The following is a 24,742-nucleotide window of genomic DNA, read 5'->3' on the forward strand; positions in this document are numbered from 1 at the left end:
TCTCTTTCATTTTTCTCAATTGCACCTCATTACTTTGCTCACTCACTTTCACCTCCTACCCCACTTTGATGTTTGTGTCCCTCTCCGTCTCTCATTGCAGCGGAGCGGTGACTCTCCAGAGTCAGGCGTCCTTTTAATGTTTGATGGCCTATTTTTCACAGCGTAGAGGAATGTGTGTGTTTTGGTGTCGGGGTTACAGAGGGGTCTGGGTCTAGACGAGGAAGACGGGAAAGAGAGAGGAAGCAAGGGCGCCGCTGTGTGTGTGTGTGTGTGTGTGTGTGTGTGTGTGTGTGTGTGTGTGTGTGTGTGTGTGTGTGTGTGTGTGTGTGTGTGTGTGTGTGTGTGTGTGTGTGTGTGTGCGTGCGCCTCGGGGTGCAGTGTGAGTTCTGGGGCAGGAAGATAACAACTTGACCCTGAACCCGTCCCAGCATCTTCTGTCACCTCTTGGGGCCCATATGACGGCTTGCAGGGTGCAACGTTGACAGATCAGCTTCAGCGGAACGGTGTTTAAGGGACACTGAGAATATTTATATTTCTAATATTTATTATGATTACATTATTGTAATTCTGTCAAAATAGATTGTAAAAGATGGACAGTAAAGTGACCAGAGGAGAATGTCTCTTTCTAATCTTGCAAATTGAATAACCTCATACTGATGCAAAACTTCTGCAAACTCAAAGCCGCCCTGCTGACGGCCCACAATGCTGCAACACAACTGCAGATATGAAGGAGACAGGTCATCTGATCTAAAGAGACACAACAGATGAAGTCAGAACTGAGATTACACCAGAATCTGGTTCCTCCATCTGGTAGGTCACGTCTTCAGTATGTCTATTTGTTTGTTTGTTTGTTTGTTGTCTTACTGTTTGTTGACCGGAAGCTTCATGTCCTACAGCAACTACATCAACACTTCAGATTAAAAGCACCTGTAGTTCTGTTTTGATTAATTTCATCATACCAATACTTTAAAATTTATTATATCAGTAATTCATTTAACTTATTCACGAAAGTACTTCGTGCAACTTCATTTATCTATCAGGTAGAAGACTTCTACTTTGGTCTGTGGCACATTTTTGGCCTCAACACAGAGACGAGGGGGTTTATAGCAACGATATAAACTCAGACAGACTGGCTGGTATGTGGTGCACATTGTTTTTGGAAAGATGACTGATGGTATACACAGTCTGTGGAAGACTGAATTCTTTCCCGTTAGAGAATATAGTATTAAAAATATAAAACTAAAATAAATAAATCATATATCAACAATAGTTAGCAACTGAAACACTATTAAATCAAAGTATTGTCTCAGTACTGACTCGGGAGATAAGCACATCATCCCAGCACGAGCCGGTACAAGTGTTGAAATGTGAGACTTCAACTCAGCAAAAGTGTATTTTGACATCATGCTAATAGTTTGGGGAATATATCCAGACATGTGTAGTGGTTGCATATCATAGAAGAGTTGGCTATATTCCTTGGCAGAGGTCTGTGCTCTGCAAGTGCCCTTTTATTTTTTATAATGTATTTTTTTATAATGTGGTTATTTTGTGTAAAATTGGTAGTAGCAAAAACAACGATCCAGAAGTGTCTTCAGCTGCAATACCAGCGAGTGCCACTAGAGGTCGGCTCCAAAAAGCCTCCGGCTCCATAGACTCCCATTCAACTTCTCTCATCAAATCCAAAGTGAATAAAATGTGTCCATCAGTTATCTCGGTGTTGTTAGCTAAAGTCACTCCTTCTTATTAGTTTTCTGGAGGTCCATCTGAAAATAATCCCTCATTCATTAGAAAAGAAGATTCAAGAAGACCTGTTTTTGGGGGCGTGTCTGTTTGATTGACAGGCCTGTGGTGCAGTCAGGTTACTGATCCTGACAAATGTTATGTCACACACTCTCGTCCTGCTGCAGCATTTTTAAAGGCAGCGAGCTGAAAACCATCTCAAACAAGCGTATGGAAGAAGCTGTAAAATACACGCGACTTTATTCAGTTCCCCGTCACTCGCTTCTCTGAAGTGTTTGTCTGGTTGTCGGCCGGCGTCTGGCTGCACTGCACCTATCCAAGCTCAGGCTTATTCCTGGAAGCCCAGGATTAATAAGAACTGTGATATTTTACTGTGACTAACACCTCCGGGGTCAAACGGTGCAGCTGACACAAAGTGTGTCTTTATCAGTGTATCTGTGTCAGCTCAGTACACACACAGTGAGAGGCCTGCAGTGGTGTTCGACAAACAAGAGAGACAAGGTTGTTCCAGAATCCCTGGAAAAGAGCAACTGGGATCACCGGTCACACACACACACACACACACACACACACTCACACACACACACACACACACACACACACGCTCTCACACTCACACACACACACACACACACACACGCTCTCACACTCACACACACACACACACACACACACACACACACACACACACACACACACACACACACACACACACACACTCTCACACACACACACTCACTCTCACACACACACACACACACACACACACACACTCTCACACACACACACACACACTCACTCACACACACACACACACACACACACACACGCTCTCACACACACACACACACACACACACGCTCTCACACTCTCACACACACACACACACACACACACACACTGAACTGTAGCAATCTGTAGCCTGAAATTACACTGTGTAACCATAGAACCTGGTAAAACGTTGGCTCATTAGTTTTGTGTTTGTTTGGTGTTACAGCACATTCTCTGGATGGTTCCTGCAGATCAAGGAGGATTTTATTGAATCAGCTGCAGATTATTGAGAATTATTAATTGATTGGTTTGTCAACAACACAGAAAATGTAACTATTATTTTAACAGATTGGAGCCAACTGAACTTCCCGTCATCTTCCCGGTAGGAAGAGAATCTGCGGTGGTGAAATACACAAACGGCCGTCTCAGCAACCAGCGTTCGGTTCATCCCTTCCAAAACTGAACCAGAACCAGTTCACCATGTACCAGTGGTCTGGTTTGGTAGATTTTCAGTACAAAATAAATGTATAAATGTAAAAAATGTAAACATTCAGCAGCGGCTCATCGGTGTTTCTGTTGAGTGAGCTCCACGTGGAGGCCGGTCCACTGTCCACCATACAGGGTGAGCAGAGAGGACGCAGTGTGTAAATTATAGTAGTTTAGTACAATACAATAGTTTCTGTTCCAGGAGTGTGAATATGTAATTATAAATGAATGTGATTCTATACTGAATGGTTTCAGGTCACATTCTTTCATTTGAGCCTTTGAACTTCGTGTAACCTGACTTGCTGCTAAGATGCGAGAACATGTGAGTACGAAACAACATCAGTTCCTCCTCCTCCCTCCCGGCTGCTTACCGTGCAGCGGAGACCCCGAGGGGCTGCTGGACAGGCCAGGTATGGGGCTGCAGCGGCCCCCGATGCCTCCTCCTCCACCCAGGATGCAGCTCCCTCCTCCGATGCCTCCGGCTCCTCCTCCCAACGCCGCGGCCCGGTTCAGCTCCTGCTCGATCTCCTCCAGGCCGGCGCTCTTCTGGAAGCGAGACATCCGGTTGACCACCCGCGGGGACATGTGTGTGCGGGCACAGGGTGCACCGCCATAGGGGTTGATGGGAAATACATGGGTGGTGCCCCGGAGGGTGCTGACGGCTACCCAGCGACTGTCCTGGCTGAAACACATGTCCTGGACCTGGAGACACACAGAAGCGGGGCAGACAGTGAAGAACAGGTGAAGGATGCAATCAGTCCAAAAAAAAAGCCTGTGTTAACGTGTGGCTGATGTTAATGATTATTCTATTTCTGTACAGTTCCACCCACAGGACCACACGGCTGTCGTAGAGCTCCAGTTTTTGAGCAAAGTTCTACACATGCCACAATGATGGTTCCGTTAGGAATTCACCAGTTTAATAAATCTCTGTGATGAGAATGAGCTGCACTGCATCACTTATCAAATGAGTTTTATAAACCTCAAAAAGGATTAGAAATGAAAAAATATATATCGGTAATAAACGATTAATAATTACTTCATAACAAGAAACAATTTGAACTTGACGCATCGTGAACTGCTGAATTCTTCTCTCTTTGGATAAGAGATTTACTTCATGTAGTGTGTGAACACTGTCTCTGTCTCCAGCTGCTCTGAACATGCTTCATCCTTCGATCACTCGCTGGATGATGCTGGATTTAAAACAGCCGATTTGATCTCATTACAGTGAATGTGAAGACGGTGAACAGTACGAGTCAGAAGCTTTTTAACACCGTGCACATGTATTTGCACTTAAGGACTGCTTTGAGAAAGACACGTTGATCTTCAAGTATGAGATCGATCTTTATCTGGAAACCTTGTGACCTTGAGTTAAACAGCATAAGAAAAAGATAAACAGTGATTAGAGACCGGGTTCATGCATGCAGGTGTGAAAAGGATTGAGGAAGAGAATGACGCATGCAGTTTTCAAAAGGATGTTTCTGTAGACAACCTGGTAAAAAACAAAACATCTGAAGCCACTGTGTCTTTATGCAAGTAGCATGTGTCAGTTAATGACGTTCTCCTTTCTCCCAGCTGTGGGTAGCTTCTTACATTCAGCAAGGACACTCATCACAAGAGGTTTCTTCACTGCCATACTGTCCACAAGTCAAAGTAACTGGATGATGTGTTATATGTTATATAATTTTCTTCACTGTAGAAATGAGCCCAGTCAAAGTACACTGCATCAGACTCCAGCAAACACTAGTGGGGTGAAGTGTTTTTCACGCACAGAAACAAATGTGTGTGTGAGGTGCACGATGTCGACCGGGGAGAAAAGATTACACAAGAGCTTCTGGAGAAGGTGACACTGTCACACTGTTTGTTTGGGTGTAAAATAAATGACTACAACAGAAGTAAAGAGCGGATGGCGCCGTTTGTTACTTCTCGTTCTCCGACTCTCAGGGAGCAGACACTTGAGGAGATAGGATCTCCCCGAGCATGTCAGACATGCAGGAAACCAGACAGATAGGCTGCGAGAGACAATACAAGCAGAGGAGAGTGGGAGAGGGAAAATGAAGAAACACAAAGCAGCGAGGTGACAGACTGATGAGAGGATTTTGTGCTGAAACAGCATCCGTCATCCAGCATGCTATAAAAAAAAAAATCAGAGGCTGGAAAAATGGGCTGGATCGGGAAAACATGAAGGCGAACGGTGAAGGAGAAAGTTAGGATGAAGAATGTGTGCCTCCTCATCAGCCGGTCCGAGACAGCTCCGTACCTGCAGGCCTTTCTAATCTCCTGCCAGGTCAGACCAGGTAATTGTCCGGAGCAATGACAGTTAATGGGGCATCCTCTGCATACCAGACGGTTACTTAACTTCACAAAGATGAGTGAAAGAGGAGGCCTGACCTCTGATGAGGCTGATCAGGGATGACGCACAGATGAGAAAGGACGACTTTGTGTGTGTCGTGATTGGTCGTAATAGACCTGTCAGAGCTCCAACTGTAAAATGGTGCCTGGATTCTACTGTCAAACCCATTTTGATCAGGTGGGGGATTACCTGAGGGGTGGCTGTAATTATACATTTACAGTGTCAGAACCCTGCAGATATCAAACAGTTGTCAAATATTATCTTATAAAGCAGGAATGCAACTGTATGCAGTCACATGCGAGCGCTGATGTGGAGGCAGCACATTCCAGAGAGGCGGAGCTCTCCGTCCTCCAACAGAGCACCTGACCACATCTGGGACAGGCAGAAGTCAGGGAGACGTGTTTAATGCTTTTGTTTTAAATCAGTGTCACCGGTTAGGGAGATTAAGAAGCTCTGCTCACCTGAGAGCTACTCTGGAGGAATGACAGGAATGTGACAAAGATAGACAAAGGGAGAAGACCGATGAGAGAGGCCGAACATAACTCCCATACGGGGTGGGGGAATCAATAACACAAGACAGACCTTTGATACAATGAATGAGACTGAATAAAAACCTATTACCGCAGTCACAAGTCTCCTAATATTATTACTTAAATCTATTCACTTCCAACATTTGATCTAATAGAATGAAGAATAGCAGCACTGCTGGCGGTGAGCAGAGATGTAAACTTTAAACGGCTTTAAACTGACAGTTTGGATCTATAACTGCGGGAAGACGCGACCATACACACACTTTCAAATTCAATGAGAAACGCTTCGTTCAGTTCAGTTCACATTCAGTTTGCTCAGAGAATATGTTATGACGCCTCACAGATGAAGCAAACAATGCTGATTATAAAGTAGGAACAGATTGTTGCATGATGGGCTGTAGCTCAGCTGATACAAACCCGGTATCACCGCAAAGCGTCAAAGAAACACGCACGTCCACTACAGCAAAATGTGAGATTGGCATGCTTCGGCCTTTCTAGACAGTTTCACGTTTTCCTGGAGTGGACGAAAACAAAACGTACTGCATGCATACAGCCATGAGAATCACCACATTATCGGGGTTTGTGACCAAAAAAATGGTTAGGTTTAGGAGAAACAACATGATTGGGGTTTCAAGTCCTGGATTTGAACCTCTGTCTCCCGCATGGTAGTCTCTGATTAGTGCTACGTGATAAGTTTCATGTTTACAAAATGTGACATTGTCACGCCTAGATAGGCCAATGCGTGTCTATCTCACATTTTGCTGTACTGGATGGGCGTGTCTATTTCACGCTTTGCCGTGATACCGTGATACTGATGGGGCTTAAAGGATCTGCTGCTAGTCCACGTCTTGGTGGGTCAGAGTTGTTTTGGCCGCATGCGACGCACCAACAGCACATAAGGAAGGTGATAACAGAGTTTGGGTTCATTGCCATACCAAGTCAGCCATAATGTTACTTTGGAAACAAAACGTAATTACTTCAAGTACTGTATCCGTGTGATGTAAACTGCAGCTTCCTGATGATTTGAGGCAGCAGTGAAGCAACAGGCTCACTATGTGAAATTATCTGTTTTTTCCATCATGCCACTGGGCTGTCAACATTACTTTGTCCAGTACACTCATACTTATAAAAAGCTGATTACAAAGCCAGTTTTCTGTCATCAACTACCACATTATTAAAAGTGGGTTTGTTGTGTACACAAAGAATGAAGAAACCAGGTTCCTACAGAAAGGGCAACCCGGTCAGTTCTGCACCAACAGAATCTTCATGAACTCAGAACAGTATCACCTGAATCCCAGCTGATGGTGGAGGACTGTAAAGTTTAGCAGTGAAAGTGGTCCGCCTTGTCAGCCCCTTCCAGCTGTTATCAGCTGCAGGTCTGTTTACCTGGCCTCGGGTCACTGACAGCCAGCCGCGTGTTTGGCCGCTGGAGACAGATAAGGCGTCTCTCCACCCACCTAACGGAAGACTTTATCACTCTCCAGTGTGTTTCTGAGTGTGTGTGTGTGTGTGTGTGTGTGTGTGTGTGTGTGTGTGTGTGTGTGTGTGTGTGTGTGTGTGTGTGTGTGTGTGTGTGTGTGAGAGAGGCGTGTGTTGATAACCCCTGGCCCAAGCACTAGGCCGGGGCCGGTATTCAGTGTTTACAACGGGTTGGATCAAAGCAGGCTCAGTGTGCAGCCGGTCAGCGGACCTGCCGGTTGGTCATCCATTAACTACAGGCAGGCTGTGAGTGAGTGAGTGTGTGTGTGTGTGTGTGTGTGTGTGTGTGTGTGTGTGTGTGTGTGTGTGTGTGTGTGTGTGTGTGTGTGTGTGTGTGTGTGTGTGTGTTCTCCCAGTCAATAATCATGAACTGAACAAGGCCTGAAGTAGTTTTGTTGTGTAATAACTTCCAACGTACACTGCAACATCTGTGCATGTCATCAATGAGAACAAACTTTTTTTAAGAAGTGATTTTGTTTTATTTAATCACTTCAATGAAAATGTCCTCTCAGTTCATCACAGTCAGCCTCATCTTCAATAGAATTAAGATGTATTATGTTTTATGTGGGCACCTGTTCTGCCTTTAGGAGTTTGGACCGCTACCACTGGGAAACACACAGATCAGCTTTCACTACATGACCACTGGAGCAAAGGCAGATATTTTATATGTCACTTTAAATGGAGGATTAATCAAGATTGTACAATGAGTATAACCTTCAGAATCGAATTTGACAGGTCTAATTACGCTGGTATGAAGTGTTTATTTAAAGAATCTTACTTTTAACCATTGAGATGCTCTTTCATTACAAAAATAATCAATATAACCAATGCTGTGATAGTAATAATGTAAGTATATTACTGACTTTAGCTCTCCATGTTGAACGAAGGGCATCAAGTGTTTCTCAAGTAAATCTCAGCAGCCACAACCTTCCTGTTCAGATGTTCCCTGACACCCCACATGAAACGCCTGCAGGCCCGATCTGCTGAGGCTTTGTATGTCCATCTCTACTGGATCAAGTGATATAACCACTCCACAAACTAAATATACTGAAGTGTACAGAACATAGTGTGTATATGTGTTAAAAAGGAAAGGGAAACAAATTATAGCAACGCACATGTTACGAAATATGCCCCAGTGAAAAAATATTGAACAGAATTAATAGTAAAAAGTAAATTGTTTCTGTCTTAGAAAGTGTAATTTTCAAATGGCTACACTTGTTATACCGTAACAACACTTACAGTCCTAGCGGCGGCTAGCTGGACCGGTTTGGTTTGAACACATTACACAGAGCTAAAATGTTAAAAACACATGAGTCCATGGATATCTTTGTTCACCACATATCTTTGTTCACCAGATATCTTTGTTCATCAGATATCTTTGTTCCAACCAGACTGAGCTAGCTGAGTAGTTTAGTGTTTCTATGTTCTGTATTTATTCAGTTGGAGACTAGAAATCCTCTCTGTTGCTAGGTGGTTGCTAAGGGTCCGACTACTTCCTGGAGTCACACACATTAAACACGTCACATGAGAGTCCACTGATGTAACTGATAGTTTTCCAGTTGTTAGCCATACCCCATGCGTACATATTTTGAGAGTGAATCGCCCCACAATATGCCATTATTACATAATATTAGATATTCCATTTTGTTGGTAACTTGTTGTATAATAGCAATATTACACCCGAGGGTGTGTTTTAACGTCATTATTGTTTACGACAGTGATGCGGTCAGGACCGAGGCCCTTGTGTATTATTGGCTAAATAAACAATGGTACTATTCAAGCTTTAAATATGTACAAAAAGAGATCAAATGTTAAATATAATTTTTACTCCGAGGCCATTTCCAAAAGACAAAACAAACAAATCTTTGTGCAACTCACCATCTAATTCATTTAAGAGTTTGCTTGTCCAAAATGTAATAAAAACATAAGTCATACTGATGTTTTGTTGCAGTGGGGTACCTCCACTCACGTTACTTCCCTTCAATGTGTTGAGATTTCGACACTAGACGTCAGTTGTCACATTTCTCTGCTGAGAGTGGAACGTTTCTGTGAATCATCTATGTACCTGCACACAGGATCTTAAGAGCAGCCACATGTTGGTTTGGGGCAGAATATTGATTCCAGGAAAATTGAAGCGTTACAGCTAAAATGTTCCAATGAGTGTAAGTACTTGTGCTGGACGGCTCTGTGTCAGCAGGCAGCTTTCAGAGCCCACAGTTATGTGAGAACATCTAAAACTACTTTAAAAGGGCAAACAAACAGAGCCACCATTTTTACGACTTTCATAACAACAGCTTTTTTTTTTACGTCCTCTTCAAAGTTTATACTTCAATTTGGAAAGAGAAAAAGTGGAAGAGCTGAGAAGTGCCATGTAAAATAAAAGAAGCCCTCCATTTATCACGTTTGCTACACATGAGAATTCAAGACGGTCGGGACCAATCATCAACCATCAGTGATGTCATCGTTGGTTTGTGAACGTTATGAATCCTCCAGTTCAGATTCTGTCCGTCACCATCTTTACTAGTTCGGAGCGGTTTGGAGCAGGAAGTGACCATATTTGGATGAGCTGGGGGAGGAGCCAGCGGTGGATCTGACCGATCTGATTGGAAACCATGACGATACTACGTCCCGCCCACCGATAGATGTAACCTGACTGCACCACAGGCCTGTCAATCAAACAGACACGCCCCCAAAAACAGGTATTTTTGAATCTTCTTTTCTAATGAATGAGGGATTATTTTCAGATGGACCTACAGTTTTTGCACTGAATGAAGTCTTGTAATACAGAGTAATGGACCTTTAGTCTTTAATACTTCAACATTTTGTCCAACCAAGATCTTGTTGTTTTTTAGATTTTAGTCTGATAGGATGCAGCAGCTGATCTGACAACATATTATAGTCGAATCACAGAATTTACAATAACAACTGATTTGGATAAAAGTTCAGAGTGTTTCCTGAACTCTCATCAGAGTTCAGATGACTGCCGTGTGTGGCGGAGTGTTTGTGTGTCGGACCTTGGCCTCGGTCTCCCCTCGATGCAGCGTGTAGAGATGGTGGACGGCGCTCTGCGAGGACGCCCATGGGTGGGTGAGGACCTGGAAGACGTGGAAATCGTGGCCCAGCGTGTCGGCGGTCACCAGCAGCATTCCTGCGATGAACACACAGACAGGAGTCACTCCCACAGCATCCAATAAACCACTTACCAACAACAGTAGCTGTGTAATGATCCTCCATGTTGTTGTGCTATAAATTCTGAGTGTTTTATGTGTCATGTTTTTTTCCCACGACAGCTGTATTTATCACATGCTTCTGTTTGGATGTGATGCTGACATGTTCTGCACCAACTGTGTGCTTCAACACTAAGACTCCTCCACACATTGGTATCCCATCATAGTGTTACTGTCTTTATAACTGTTGCATTATATATTTTGCTGTGGGTACCTGTGAAACATGAAGCTCAAGAACTACGGATACACTCAGAAGAAGTAGCCTTCATGACATCATCAGGATTATGTTAAATTTGTCATGGAAGCAACAAATGTTTAATGGGAACTCTTTGCAGTAAACTGTGTGAGTTCAATATGAAAGACACTGGCAGAGATGCTCTTCAACTGCACTGTGGGAAATGTGTGTTTTTGGTGCTTGACTTGTTATAGGGAGAAAAATGTTGGGGGATTATCTACGGTGGCATCGAGGTGCAAAACACAACAACAAAAACAAGCAGTCCTGAAGTGCAAAACATACAGAAAGAAAGAAAATACAAAAACTCGCCAAAAACCTCCACTCCTGATGTGCAAATCACAAAAAGAAAAAGAAAACACAACCACCAAAATGAGAAGTCCTGAAGTGCAAAACACAAAAAACTAAAAGATGTACTTACAGTCCTTCAGGACTGCGAGTTCTTGTTCTTGTTGTATTTTTTTTTGTTTTACACTCAGGACTGCTTGTTTTTGTTGTTGTGTTTTGCACCACTGGCGCCACTGTCATTTCCGCTCGCTTACTACAAGTGACCCACTCGATCACTGACTTAAATCCCATTAAACGATTTCTGCTTTAAATTTGACATTTACTGCAAATTGTATAAAAAAGTGCCAACAACACTATTCAACTTCTGTACATGGACTTCCATCAGTCTTGTCCAACCCGACATGTCATCCAATCATTTGAGAAGTGACTCACTGAACAACATCACTTCGAAAATATTTCATTTAGTATTTAGGTATTGATTACAACATTTTAAGTGATAATTCCTAAACATATATATTGAAGTTCCCAGTTCAGACAACTCATAAAAAAACTATAATTTGATGTTACAGTTTAAATACTCTAAACTAGCCGAGCAGCGTTGCCACTGGTACATCGGTAAACTGATACAAAGTCGAGCCAAGCTAAATATTTAGAGTGTATTTCCCTCCAGCAGCTCACCAGCAGGCAGCCAACACGACCAACTGTGCAGGACACATGTGAGACAGCATGACAGAATTACTGTTCCTTTAAAACAAACAAACCAGCTCATTAAAACAAAGCCAGCTATCGTTTGTCGCTGTCATAAAATGCAGCTTTCCCTCGCATGATGGCTTGGTCTGGTTAAAAGTGGGGCTCCAGTCGTGTGCTTCTTCAAGCACAGACAAGATGATGAGTGTCTGTACAACATAGAATCTACGTATCCATACATCAGTGCACGGCTATGGGCGTGTATGCACATCAAGATCCACTGAATAAGTGAACCACAGCTCAGCACAAGTGTAACCAACACTGACAGGCCCATTCATTTGGTCCGGTTTTATTTGAAGCTCGTCAAACTGCAGAAAGTATAGGCCCTCACCATAAACAACATGCTCAACAAACCACACCAGAACAAACCCAGATCTAAACTGGCTCGGCTCGGAAAAAGGCTGCGCTGCTCTTCAAACACAACCCCAAACCCGTCCTCAGAGACGCTCCAAACAAACCAGAGATCGGGAAGTCGCTCACATATCGCTGATACGAAGTGTAAAAAATGTCCAAACCTCCGTCCTTCTGACGACTCGCAGACATAAATTATATTAAAGTAATTAGTCATTTTCCACTGAGTTTTTCCCCTCGGAGTCCTTTCAGCCGAGGCTGCAGTAGGTTCTAATTAGTGGCCGCGCTTTATTGGGTGGCATGTCAAATGTGAAAAGAGGAGGCTGGAATGGCACGAGATTAAAAGGATTCAGCAACACGTGCGAGGGAGATGGAAAACACTCCTCCTCTGGAAAAAGAAGCCAAGTATGCTACAAAATTTTTGCACATTCATTCAGAGTTGAAAGGTTTCTTTTTTTTTAACACTCGTGTTTGAGTGAAGCACAGTTTTATTCAAAGATGATGAAGAGGTGGGATGAGGGAGGTACCGAGTGGATGAGCGATGGGGTCATGCAGATTATCAGAGGTGGAGGGAAGAGAGCCGAGGAGAAGCCAAGTGAAGTGTGCATTAAGACAGTGGTTAGCTATTCATACTGTATCAGAGCGACCAGAAAGCCAGAGAGCTCAGGCCCAGGGCCTGTAAACTCTTGAAAACCCACGCCCCAAACGAGGTGCCAAGCCACAAGAAGCATTTGCGTCAACTGGGAATACAGAGAAAAAAGGGACGGGGCCCTTCTAATTATAGAGTCTGGAAACGGAAGCGCAGGGTGATTAGGAGTTGAGGCGCTGCGGTCTGTTTATCTGGGAGCTTCCTCTCGCTCTCAAAGCCTCTCTCCCCCACTCTCCACTCTTTCTTTCGTTCTTCCTCCGCTCTCTGTCTCGGTCGGGCCCTGCCCACCCGGCGGCTGGAGAGTCTGGCCCCTGGGTTTCTGACAGATGAGAGTTGGCCGCTGCGTTCTGGCCGAGGCCGGCGTTTCTCTTCTGCTGATGGTGGAGTCTGGGCTCCAAAAAAGTAACAGCTCAGAAAGGCTGGACAGCTTTGTGAGTGCGAGTGCCCGAGGATTGGGGCTTTTGTGGCCTTGTTGAAATACAGAGGCCCTCGCCGAGAGGCGTCAGTCGGTTAGCCCGCGGGAAGGCCAAATTAAAAAGTAGCTGAGCCGCTCGGCGGGTGAAAAGAGAGGGTTTCGGGGAAACCAGAGGCTGGCTGGAGCAGGGTTTGACACGTCCTATTTATAACACCTTGTCCCAGGGGTTACAGTGTTATTTACGATGTTTTAGTACCAAGATCGCTGGCACACGCACTTAGACTTGCACTAAACTGGAAGGGATGACCTCTAATTTGCCATGTGTGCGAGACATATGTCCGTATGGGACATGAGGGAAGTGATATAATCATTTCCATAAATATCTGCCTTTGCTTTCTCGTTTTTGTTTTTTTCCCCCCCAAAAATCTTTTGTTTTGTTTTGCTGCGGGCTTTACTGTCCCATCTCTGACCATCCAAACACAAAACATCTGCTAAATCCCATTAATGGTGGGAGGATGTTTCATTTACAAAGTGGTCGGGCTAGCTTTATTCTTGACGAAGGCAGATGGGACGAGAGGGTGGGAGAGAGAGCGAGAGGGAAAACGGCAAAGAGAAATGGAAAGAGCAAGAAGGAAGGCGGTGATTTCCCTACTTGGCAACACGGAAGGCCACAACAAACCTCGTCCACTTTTTAATTAACAACACTAGGCTCAAAAAAAAGCTTTGAAAATCAGGAAAATCTCAAATTAAAACCATGTGGAAGGCATAAAGCTTACAAGATGGAGGACGTGGAGGATTCAGATAGCTTTAGGACGCATAAACTTCAGAGCAAATGAGCCCAACGCACAAATGAAAGACTATCCATCATAAGACGAGGCTTTGTCTTCATGTCGGGGGACGGACGGGACATAAATGTGTTTCTGTCTGTACTTCCACACGTGATGGACTTCAGTCCGATCATCAACCCTCTGCTGCCCGTCTCAAAACTGGAACAATTTAATCTGTTGCATTCAGAAGAAAAATGTGGAGGACTTTCCGTCGCGGAGTGTTTTGTCTTATGACAGTTACATAATAGATAGATGAATAGGTGTGTGTTCTCCTCTTAACCAGAGCAAAATAAGAGACTAGCCAGCGTGATAATTGAAGGAGGGAGGGTCCTACTAAAATTCTCACCACCACATTAATATACGAGCAGTTTTATTTCTGCTGGGAAGAAACAGCGTTAGTCACAAGCTACAAAGCCAAAGTCAACAACCTCTAATACAGCCAAGAGGGTGCAGTCTATCAACTGAAACTCCAGCTGACAATGTAAAAGGCATATATTCCAGTTTGTTAGAAGCTTCTCAGTTTCTGATTAAAAGCTTTGGTGTTATTTAGTCTAAATCTTTTCCGGGCAAAAGCCTGACGGACACACTTTTTTTTTTAAAATTTTAAAAACAAGGCAACAGTTTAGTCTGATTTGATTGTCTTGGAGGTAAAAAAATGAAAATGGACACAAGCAGAAGTTGTACCAGTACCTCAATGAATGGACGTTGGTCTGCAGACTACAGCAGACCGTTTGACCATGATTTTACTTTGTTGTTTCTCGTCTGTTAACCAGTTTGTGTTTCTTCCCCAGACTTTTTATGAAATGTAAATGTACTTACTTATAATCCAAATCAAAAGCAACAAAGACCAAACATGAAAATAAAGTCTAAGTGGTGAGAGACTAGACTTGTACGATTATGACTTAATATGTCAAGTTATCTGGTGAGGTTGAAGAATAAACTTGTGAAATATTCTGTAGTCGAATCGGTGAAGCTTACTCACCAAAAAATAACCTTACTATAAACTTCCTGTTGGTTTCCTGACAAACACTTCTGTAGGCGCTAAAATTAAAGTGATTAGGCTTTCAAAGATGAGGCCAGGAAAAGTTGGTGTGATCACCAGTTGCCTTTCAAACATCAGCAGCTCTCCTCAGTAAACTTACAGATTTTCAAAGTACCTGACAGGTTGTTCAGCATCTTGAGGCCTCTGTGTCTTCACGGCGTCACAGACAGATATTCTCATACCAATGAACGTGTAATAGGTTATCTACAGGGTTCTACGTAGCGATAAAAGATAGCCTCATGGCCGAACCACCAACATCCCAACATGTTTTGTGTGTGAACATGGTCAAAAGTAACAGAACACAAAAGAGCAGGGAGGAAGCGACAGCCACGAGGCCCTTAATTTGGCACACTGTACAGGTTTGTCAAAATGCTCTGAATCCCTGAAACTCATCCACACCTACTTCTAAAGAAGACAAACCACAGGAGGGCAGAGAGTCTGGGGGACGGAGAGAGGGTGAAGGCTGCGAAGCAAAACAGAGAAAACCAGGGGAAAGGTGCTCACGGTTCATTTGATGTACAGCGGGCTGAAACCAAGGGTTGTGTTTTCCTACGCGCTCCACAGGCCGACCACCTGGGCGCACTTAGATATTAATAGATATGAAGAAAGGTGTGTGTGTGTGTGTGTGTGTGTGTGTGTGTGTGTGTGTGTGTGTGTGTGTGTGTGTGTGTGTGTGTGTGTGTGTGTGTGTGTGTGTGTGTGGCTAACCTAGCTGAGAAGCTGCTGTTAGTTTGATATTACTGTGCTGGAACGCCGGCTCTTTTAACAGGGCAAAAGTCGCCAGGCTTTAAAGTCGTGCCGACACACAAGGGGCAGGAACCGTAGCGGTCGAGTTCACAAAGCGTGACTGTTCTCCAGGCAGAGCTTCAGGCCTGTTCTTTCATCACCTTACTGGGAAAACACACTACTTTGGTCTGCTTTTATGGAACATTTACATATTTGCACACTTCCTGTTGGAATTCTATTAAAGAGGAGAGAGGTTTTTATGTTGTCATCCAGTGACTACAGCACTGGATGAACAGGTTGTCTAATGAGACAAAAAGTTCAGGAAGCTTCTGTTCTTGCAAGAGTTCATCCGCCAATCACACAACCCCAATTTACTGCCACTAATCCAAATTCCCTGCGAGTCCTAATTCTTCTAGTGTGTTTGCTGTCTGCGGTTTCTCAACATGGGACAAACATCTTCTCACAGCAGCTCAGAGAGAACTTTAACACTTCTTTTGATGTCATGTTTCCAAAAGCCCCAAAACGAATCGCTGCCGTCCACAATCTCCTGACAACGTGATCACAACTTAATCCCTTTTCTGAGTAAACAGAAGCTGGAGGTAAGCTTCTTTCATTTACACGGTCGCTCTGAAATTTACGTTCACTTCTGTTAACTAATGAGATCCCTTTAAACAGTCACAGCTGCAGTTCGTAGGTACAACTCCACAGTGCTGCGATTGTCCGTTGACTTAAGAGAAAAAGATGCAAGGGTGACAAAATAAGACGGATTGAGATCATCAGTTTCTTTTCAGGCTGCATAAGTGCAGTTAATTTGTGTTTAAGCTCTTTCATAACATTTAAAATCAAGATTTCTTAATTATGACAAAGGCAAGCCGAACATGCTGTGGCTCCGGGAAAGACGAACTAACGGCCCATCTGTCTAATTGGCTCTGACCATAAGTCCCGAACAGTCATGTAAACTGTAACACGGACATGTGTCGCTGGAGGGTCACACAGTGTTGACAGCCGGGAAAATTAATGTCAGTGTCAATACAGTCCACTGACTTTGACTTAATTTATTGGTCCCAAAAAGTCCCTCAATTTAGCAGCAATTAAGCAGGACACAAACACACTGCAATGGCATTTAAAGTGTGAATCAGACATATTTGATACAATTAAAACTGTATTTTGCTATATTGACATGTATTACTGTACTCACATGGTTATCCATTTTATTGTATGGGAGCCCACAGGAGGTGTTGCAGTTATTAACAAATACATTAAGCAATTACACAATTTCCAAATGTGTATGAAGTGTCATGGATGCTGAAAAAGGGGACTCAGTGTGGCCCATTTGTTGTGTGTCTGTGCATCAGCTCATCTTATATTCAGGTCCAAAGTGAGGTGACCTGGCCAGAAGTCCCAACGTTTTACTGACATCCCACTTTGATGGAAGAAATCTCTGAATAAAATGGGAAGAGTCTCCTGAAGATTACAGAGGATGGACCGACTCCATGTTGGACATTTAGAACTGGACTCCAGACAAAAATGTTGACTTTTCAACACAAGATCTATTGTGATCAAGAGAGCATATAGAAATGTTTACTGAGGAAGAAAACTGAAGGACATGTCTGTGTTGTCGCCTCCTTCATTCTTGTAAACAGGTTTTAACTGGGTGTCTATGGTGAGGACGTCCCCATGTTTGAGCCCGAGTATCCTTTTTGATTCTCCTCACTGGGCTTTCCTCTACTTCTTACAGCTGGTCGGGCTCCAAGAATACCACCGTTGTGAGTAATTTGTTTATTGTGGAGCGTAACAAACGCTGCAAGCTCTGTGGGCCACGGGTGGCTTTTACACTATTGTATGTTAAACTGTATAAGAATAAAAAAAAGAAATGAAATCATATACAGAGATTTTTAGGTCGTTTCCCTCAGAATTGCTCAACATTTTGTTTGTGCTGCCAGTAGAAAAAAAAAAAAAATCCCTAAATTCATGGGAAAAAGAAAGTTCTCAGCTCAACTCACCTCGTCCTCACCGAGCCACCCACCTACACACATACCGTAAACACGGTACAAACGACCTGCGTGCTACCGCACTGTGGGCTGCAAATGACAACACACTGCTGAGGTGTCTGCTGGGTTGGTGAATGTCCGGCGCGGGTCTTTTCTGAGTCACGGTCAACGTCTGATCCAGACCATGGAACCACTTCTCACTCTTTTTGTTTTCCCACATGAATATTTTATTATACGTACATGTTTGCCTGACGCCTCACCCTCCCTGTTACACTAAACTATATATGTATATATTACTGAAGAATTTTTGTATTTCTTTACCTTGTGTGTTCAGATGTATGTGTGCATCTGCAGTCCACACAGTATTTGTATAGTTGAGATTAAATCATTTTATAATGCATTGTTTTTGCATAGCAATGCGATTACACAACCACAGAGGCGAACACTCTGCTTTCCAGGGCTCATCATCACTTCTGGTAAGTGCTGGTGTATTTGCAGACACTCAGGAGAGTCTACAGATGAATGTAGTTTAGTGACCTAACAAATTTTTTCAAAGCAACATTTCCCCAGACTTGGGTGAAGTATATACATAAACAGTATTTACTGCATAAAAGACTTTCTTGCTGGCGCTGCCTAATCACATCCTACCAACCCAGTCCCAAAACTAAATCCTAAATGTGGACAAGAATCAATTTGTTTGAACATGTGGTCAGGTTCAAACAAATCATTTTCTTAAAATATGAAAGCAAAGAATTGCTGTTTTTCTTGTTTATCAAATACATTTCTGATTTATTTCACAAAACGCTGTGCACTGCACTGCACACCATTTCGACTGCAGACGGCCTTAACTTGGGTTGGATGTGTCAGGTCACCGATACTAACATATAACCTGAACATCAAGTTGTTTTGCTAAATCATATATTTTCCTCATGCCCTGGAACCAAAGGTTCTTTAGATGGCTCCTGGTCCACGGCCTGGAAGTTAGAACCAGTGCTTTAGGTGGCTTGTAGCCTTTTACCATAACTATGATGCAAAGTAGGCAGTAAATCAAAGGTCTTTCTGCTTGTGCTAAATAGCCCACTGCAAATTACAGAAACATGACACTTTTAGAAAAGATATGTCGTTGAGAGCTTGTGATGAATGTTCATCCAAGACAGCAGAAACATCTGCATTTTGGGATGAGCTATTCCTCTAAAGGGCTTTATGTCCACAGGTGGACCCACATCCCAAAGTGTGGTCAATATATGCTTTTATGTAAACTCTAAGTTTTTCTATCTCCGCCTGTACAGCCAGTGAGAATACAACTACATTCTTCATGGACATTCAATCAGCTGAGGCACCAGCTTTTCAGCTTCTTTAACAAACAAAGACCAACACTAAAAACTTTGGTGGCATTATTATCACTGGTAAATACACTCTCCAACATTACAGTTGGACGAACAAAACATCTTTTTACAAGTGAAGTCCTGAAGAAGGCAACAGAGAGAACCCTGCAGAGCAGATGCTGTAAATCACATCAGAGCTGGCTGAGTGCTAATTACTATCATGGTGTGAAGACACAACTCAATCTATGCTAAATGTGTGCCTATAAATGTGTGGCGGAGTCAAGCTGCTTGTGTGTGGGAATTCCCCTCGTGTTCAACATGTGCGTGTGGGTCCTGGGTTTTTCGGCAACTGCCTGGTTTCTTTCACACATCAGTAAGATGGAGAGACAGAGTTATTACACCACGGAGAGCTGCCTTCGCGGCACAGCTGCCTCAATGGTCAGGCACAACGGGCCAGGCTATTCATTAGGGCTGTTGCTAAACCAGGGATATGGTTTATGGGACAGTTCCGTGTGGGGAGAGATTCCGTCTTGATTCATCTGCCATTTCTCCGGCCTTTGATGGGCTACTCGAAACCTCCGTATTCAGACGGCTGCACAAAACTTAGGTTGTGATTCAGTGGTAGCCTACTGTGTTTTATGAGACTGAAATAAGGTAATGAAAGAGATTCTTCATCGCACAAGAGAGGACGTATACCTGCATCCAGTTCAAATAGAAGACTTGGCCGATTCATGCTCAGTGTACCGGCACTAACAGAGCTGACTAACTCAGTTTTACTACTGACAGAGATTTGCTCTGTGCAGGTGCAACATTCATACTTGATAAAAACTCTTGTACATAATATTCAATGTCACAAGAAGCTGTCTAAACGCTCCAAACTGAGTAACATACCAGTACATTTTTTTAGCTATTTGCTTGGCTACTTCATACTTATAGTGGGAAATCATGTACTTTTCAATTTGCTACAATTATGTGAAAGCTACAGGTTGATTTGCAGAGGCCTTATCACACATACATTTACTTAAGTGTTGGTCCCGGGACGGAGGTTGCTTTTACAACTTTCTTAAAGACGTTACTTGGTTGCAAGGTAACTGTGAACAATAGGATCTTAAAATAAATTATAAAACTAACTGGTAACTGGCTAAAAGAGAGGTTGGAAAGTGTAAGTAGAGCTTCCTCATCAGCTGCAATTGGCTTCAAAAACCTCCACCCATAACAGGAAAGCAACCTGGATGTAGCACAGCTAAAACCCAGGGAGACAGCCCATAATGTTCAGCTGCTGCTGTAAGCTTACAGTAACAACTTAAAGTAGACCAAAAAGATATGTATCCCCATTTTTAGTGTCGCAAGAATTATTTTCATTTTTGAATAATCTGGCAAATATCTTCTGAATGGATCTGTTAATCACTGGGCCTTTAAAATGAGAAAACAGTGACTAATGGAGATTGCCCGCAAAACACAACCCCACAGCTTATTATGACCCACAGCTAGGTTTTAAAGTAATGTGACTTCTTGTGATCATATAAATAACAACAGTCTGGTGTCCCAGATAAGTGATACAGTTGAAATGAGACCTACTGAATGCAAGTTTTTCATTCTTAGGAGGAGTTAGACACAACAGCGGAGTCATTAGGAAACACTAAGAAATGAACTATCTGGTTGCATGGGTTGGAGGATACTCCTAAATACTCCTAATATTCATAAAAATGGTAAAGTGATTAAATGTAGCAAAGATATTTCAAGAAATATCCTTTTTTTTTTTTTCGTTTGAGAAGCTGGAACTGAAAGGAAAAACTTATTTGGTGTTTTTGCTTTAATAAAGACTTAAATCAGTCATGAATCATAAAAATGTGTTGATTTCTGTTATAATTAACTTATAAACAGAAATGATTTAACATATAATGAGCTCAGTATATATACAACCCCATTTCCCCAAAAGTTGGACCCCTGTGTAAAATGTAAATAAAAACAGAATATGATGATTTGCAAATTATGTAAGATGGACTGTGACAAAGTGGGAAACTGTTATGTCGTCTGATGAATCAAAATTTGAGATTGTTTTTGGAAATCATGGACGCTGCATCCTCCAGGCTAAAGAGGAGAGGGACCATCCAGCTTTTTCTCAGCGCAGAGTTGAAAAGCCAGCATCCGTGACGTTAGCCTGCACTTAACTGAGCTCGGGCCTTAAGACAGCAGCAGCACTTCTGGATCATGTTTCTATCTGGTTTCTTCTTTGCATGGTCACGTTTTAACCTGCATTTTTGGATGCAGCGATAAACTGTGTTTACAGACAATAGTTTTCATAGACAAAGATAGACAAAAGTGTTTCTGAGCCCCAACGGTAATTTCCACAACAGGGTTTTTAATGCAGTGCCCCCTGATGGGCCGAAGATCACGACCTTCCAATATTAGTTTTCAGCCTTGACCATAACATGCATACAGAGATTTCTCCAGACTCTCTGAATCTTTTTATGATATTATGTACCACAAATGATGAAATCCTCAAGTTCTTTACAATTGTATGTTGAAGAACCATATTCTTAATTCATATATATATATATATATATATATGCTTCTAACAAATAAGTTTAATTGTAGTGTTGTTACAGTGTCACTAATTAAACTAAGTATCTGAATACTTCTTCCAGCTGCCTGTAAAGCACTTGATCCTTATCACAGAGTAGGCCCTTGTAGAAAAAGAGAATAAAAAGCCGAGGGTGGAGCCCTGCGTGGTTGTTGAATCAATCACTCCATCTAGTGCCAGTCCCAGACATAAGAAATGCTCAAGCTGTTGGACAATATCTCTGCCATCAAAACATGAGCATATTTTGACCTTGGCATCGTACCTAATAATCAAGTCAAGGATCGTTAAGGACGAGTGAAAAGGACGAGACGTGAAAGAAAACAAGCACACACACATTGCAGCTGTTAAAGAGAGCGCTTTGCCACTGCACTTCATCTGCGTCCCTCTAATTACACCACTAGGAATAGATCCACAGATCCACCGAAGCGCCGCAAAGCGCCAGCCGCCACACCGAGATCTGGCGGCCACCGGTCCGCCCTCTGTAGAGCCTCCAACACACACAAGCCACTGGGGTTACTTACATAACTCTTCCCAGCCAAAACCTCTGGGCTTTCCAGCCTCTGTTTGAGTCATATCATTGTTTCCTGCTCAGTCTATCTTTCTTGTTTCTGCCATGTTGAGCTTGACCACTGTGAAGGGAGTCTCAGTAAGGCAGTTCAGTAAAAGCCACTTCCCCTAACGCCTTGGAAAGAGTTCACTTGGAGGCAGACCAATGAATCACTCTGGATTTGGACTCTGGTCAAATCAAGAGGCCTCTAATTATGGGACACTCCACAGCAGGCAACTTAGAAATGAAAACGCATAAAAGAATACAGGATGATGAAAGCAGTCGTGCAATCACAACAGTGGAGAAGAGGAGTTTCTACGCTTGTGTTAAGATGTAGCCGAATCACATGACATGCCCTGACTGCAGTAAAAAAAAAGGGGAGGAAATCTGACAATCAGTTTTTCAGCTGCACTTCTGGGCCTGTTTTAACTTTTACAGTTACTAGCTGTTTAGATTTGACTCAGAGTAAATGAATTGGAAAGATTGAAAGTGTGTTTGGAAATTCCAATTTGTCGAAAGAGTCACAGTTGAACTCCTGACTCAGCATCTACCAGCACACTAAAACTATGAACTCCCACATGTACAGCAGTGAGCTATCCTGAGTGCGCAATTCTGTACAAAAAAGAAATACAAATGAAAAAGGGACACCGTGAACTGTTAAGATTTGAAAGCCACTGAGATGATCAAATAAGGGAACGACCAGCAGATTACACACACAAACACTCAATCACTAATACAAGGACTAGTACCTAAAACCATTTCTAAATTGGAATCCAAATTTAGATGTGGTGCTTTATGAAATATGGCTTTCTGTCTTTATCATCAGTAACAAACAGAAAAATACTTCCATCTACACTGCTGCTTAATCATGTGTTAACGTTCATGTTCGCCACAAACTCCATATTTACTTTGGACGCATGTGTTATTCAGGTTTATACAACCAGTAGCTCTGCCCCAGAGATGTGATTGGTCAACACCCTGCTCATCACTAGAAATATCACTCCACCTCATCAATGGGAACATAGAATTAGAACTGAATTTCATATAATATTCAATAGAATGTAGTTTCTACTTGTTACAGGTCTATTAAATGACCCATTTGGTGAAAGCAGGTCTCTTTTGGTCCTTTTTTGTCCTAGCGGCGGCTAGCTGGACCGGTTTGGTTTTAACACACGACACGGTGCTAAAATGTTAAAAACACATTAGTCCATGGATATCTTTGTTCACCGGATATCTTTGTCCATCAGATATCTTTGTCCATCAGATATCTTTGTTCACCGGATATCTTTGTCCAGCAGATATCTTTGTCCATCATATAGCTTTGTTCATCAGATATCTTTGTTCATCAGATATCTTTGTTCCAACCAGATTGAGCTCGCTGATCAGTTTAGTGTTTCTATTTTTCTGTATTTATTCAGTTGGAGACTAGAAATCCTCTCTGTTGCTAGGTGGTTGCCAAGGGTCCAACTACTTCCTGGAGTAGTAAACATGGAGTATGTTACTTATGAGTCTACTGACGCGACTGACTGTTTTCCAAGCAACTCAAAATATTATAAGTTAGTGACTGGATTCACATGACATCATATCACCAAAGGTGGGAAGACGCTGCAATTTCATTGATCCCGTACGTCACATTTTTATCAGCTATTCTGCTCGGCCTTTGACTTTTATGCTCACACAACATGGCTGCTTACACTGAGTGGTTCATTCAAGCTGTATCCTCCACAAGGTCGCCAAAAAGAGAGACAGACATTGCTTTGTGCGGTTCAGTTATGTAAAGAGGGAAATGATGAGCTGCATATGGCTGGAAGACAATATGGCCGGTCTGCCCTCCATTCAAGTTTAGTCTCATGTTACGGCCGTCTCAGTCAGTAACAGAGTTTTATCCACAACATGTAAACTGCTGCTCAAATAAAATGAAAGTAGGCTTGCATGAAATGATAATGGATCATTTGACAGACATCTTGAAGGAAATCCGACCATCATGCTGCTCAACCTGCAGAAATGATCGATTCTTGATCAATCAGAATTAAACAGATGTCAGTCAAACAGCTGACATTTTGTCCAGATGTGACATTATTGGGGACAGGTGCGTGTGGGGGGGGGGGAGAGGGCAACACCTGTTCAGCACTAAAATCAGTCAGCCAGGCTTAACGCAGGCATGTTGTTGTCAACACATCAGTGGATTATGTGTTCATTCTTTTGAGCTTTCTCTCTTTGTGAATGAATATCCAAGAAGTAAAACCTGCAAACTGAAAGCAGAAACATCTCCTCCAGCTGTCAGTGTTATCATTAGTAAGTAGTTCTTTATGAAACATCGCTTTTCGGGGGGGCTGAGGGGGTCTGTCTTTGTCTAAAATATCCGCCTGCTCCTGCTCAGACAGAGCTCCTGAGTTCAGTCAGAAGTCGGAGTAAGTGAAGTATTCTCGGGGCGT

The 24,742-nt window shown here is 42.8% G+C and overlaps 1 protein-coding gene across 3 annotated transcripts in view; it reads right to left on the reverse strand.

The window, feature by feature from the left end:
- The window catches only part of bcas3 (BCAS3 microtubule associated cell migration factor), a 358,243-nt gene that overhangs the window by 263,815 nt on the left and 69,686 nt on the right, over positions 1 to 24,742 (reverse strand). For all 3 annotated transcript variants that reach the window (XM_069166518.1, XM_069166517.1, XM_069166519.1), the window contains exons 14-15: positions 10,371 to 10,504; positions 3,369 to 3,699 (exon numbers count right to left, since the gene is read on the reverse strand). In XM_069166518.1, coding sequence (XP_069022619.1) covers positions 3,369 to 3,699; positions 10,371 to 10,504 — 465 coding nt within the window. The remainder of the gene's footprint in view (positions 1 to 3,368; positions 3,700 to 10,370; positions 10,505 to 24,742) is intronic.

This window comes from Embiotoca jacksoni, unplaced genomic scaffold (genome assembly GCF_022577435.1).
Source record: "Embiotoca jacksoni isolate LCO1_2020_lvr unplaced genomic scaffold, fEmbJac1.0.p SCAF_39, whole genome shotgun sequence".
NCBI classification, from domain to species: domain Eukaryota; kingdom Metazoa; phylum Chordata; class Actinopteri; family Embiotocidae; genus Embiotoca; species Embiotoca jacksoni.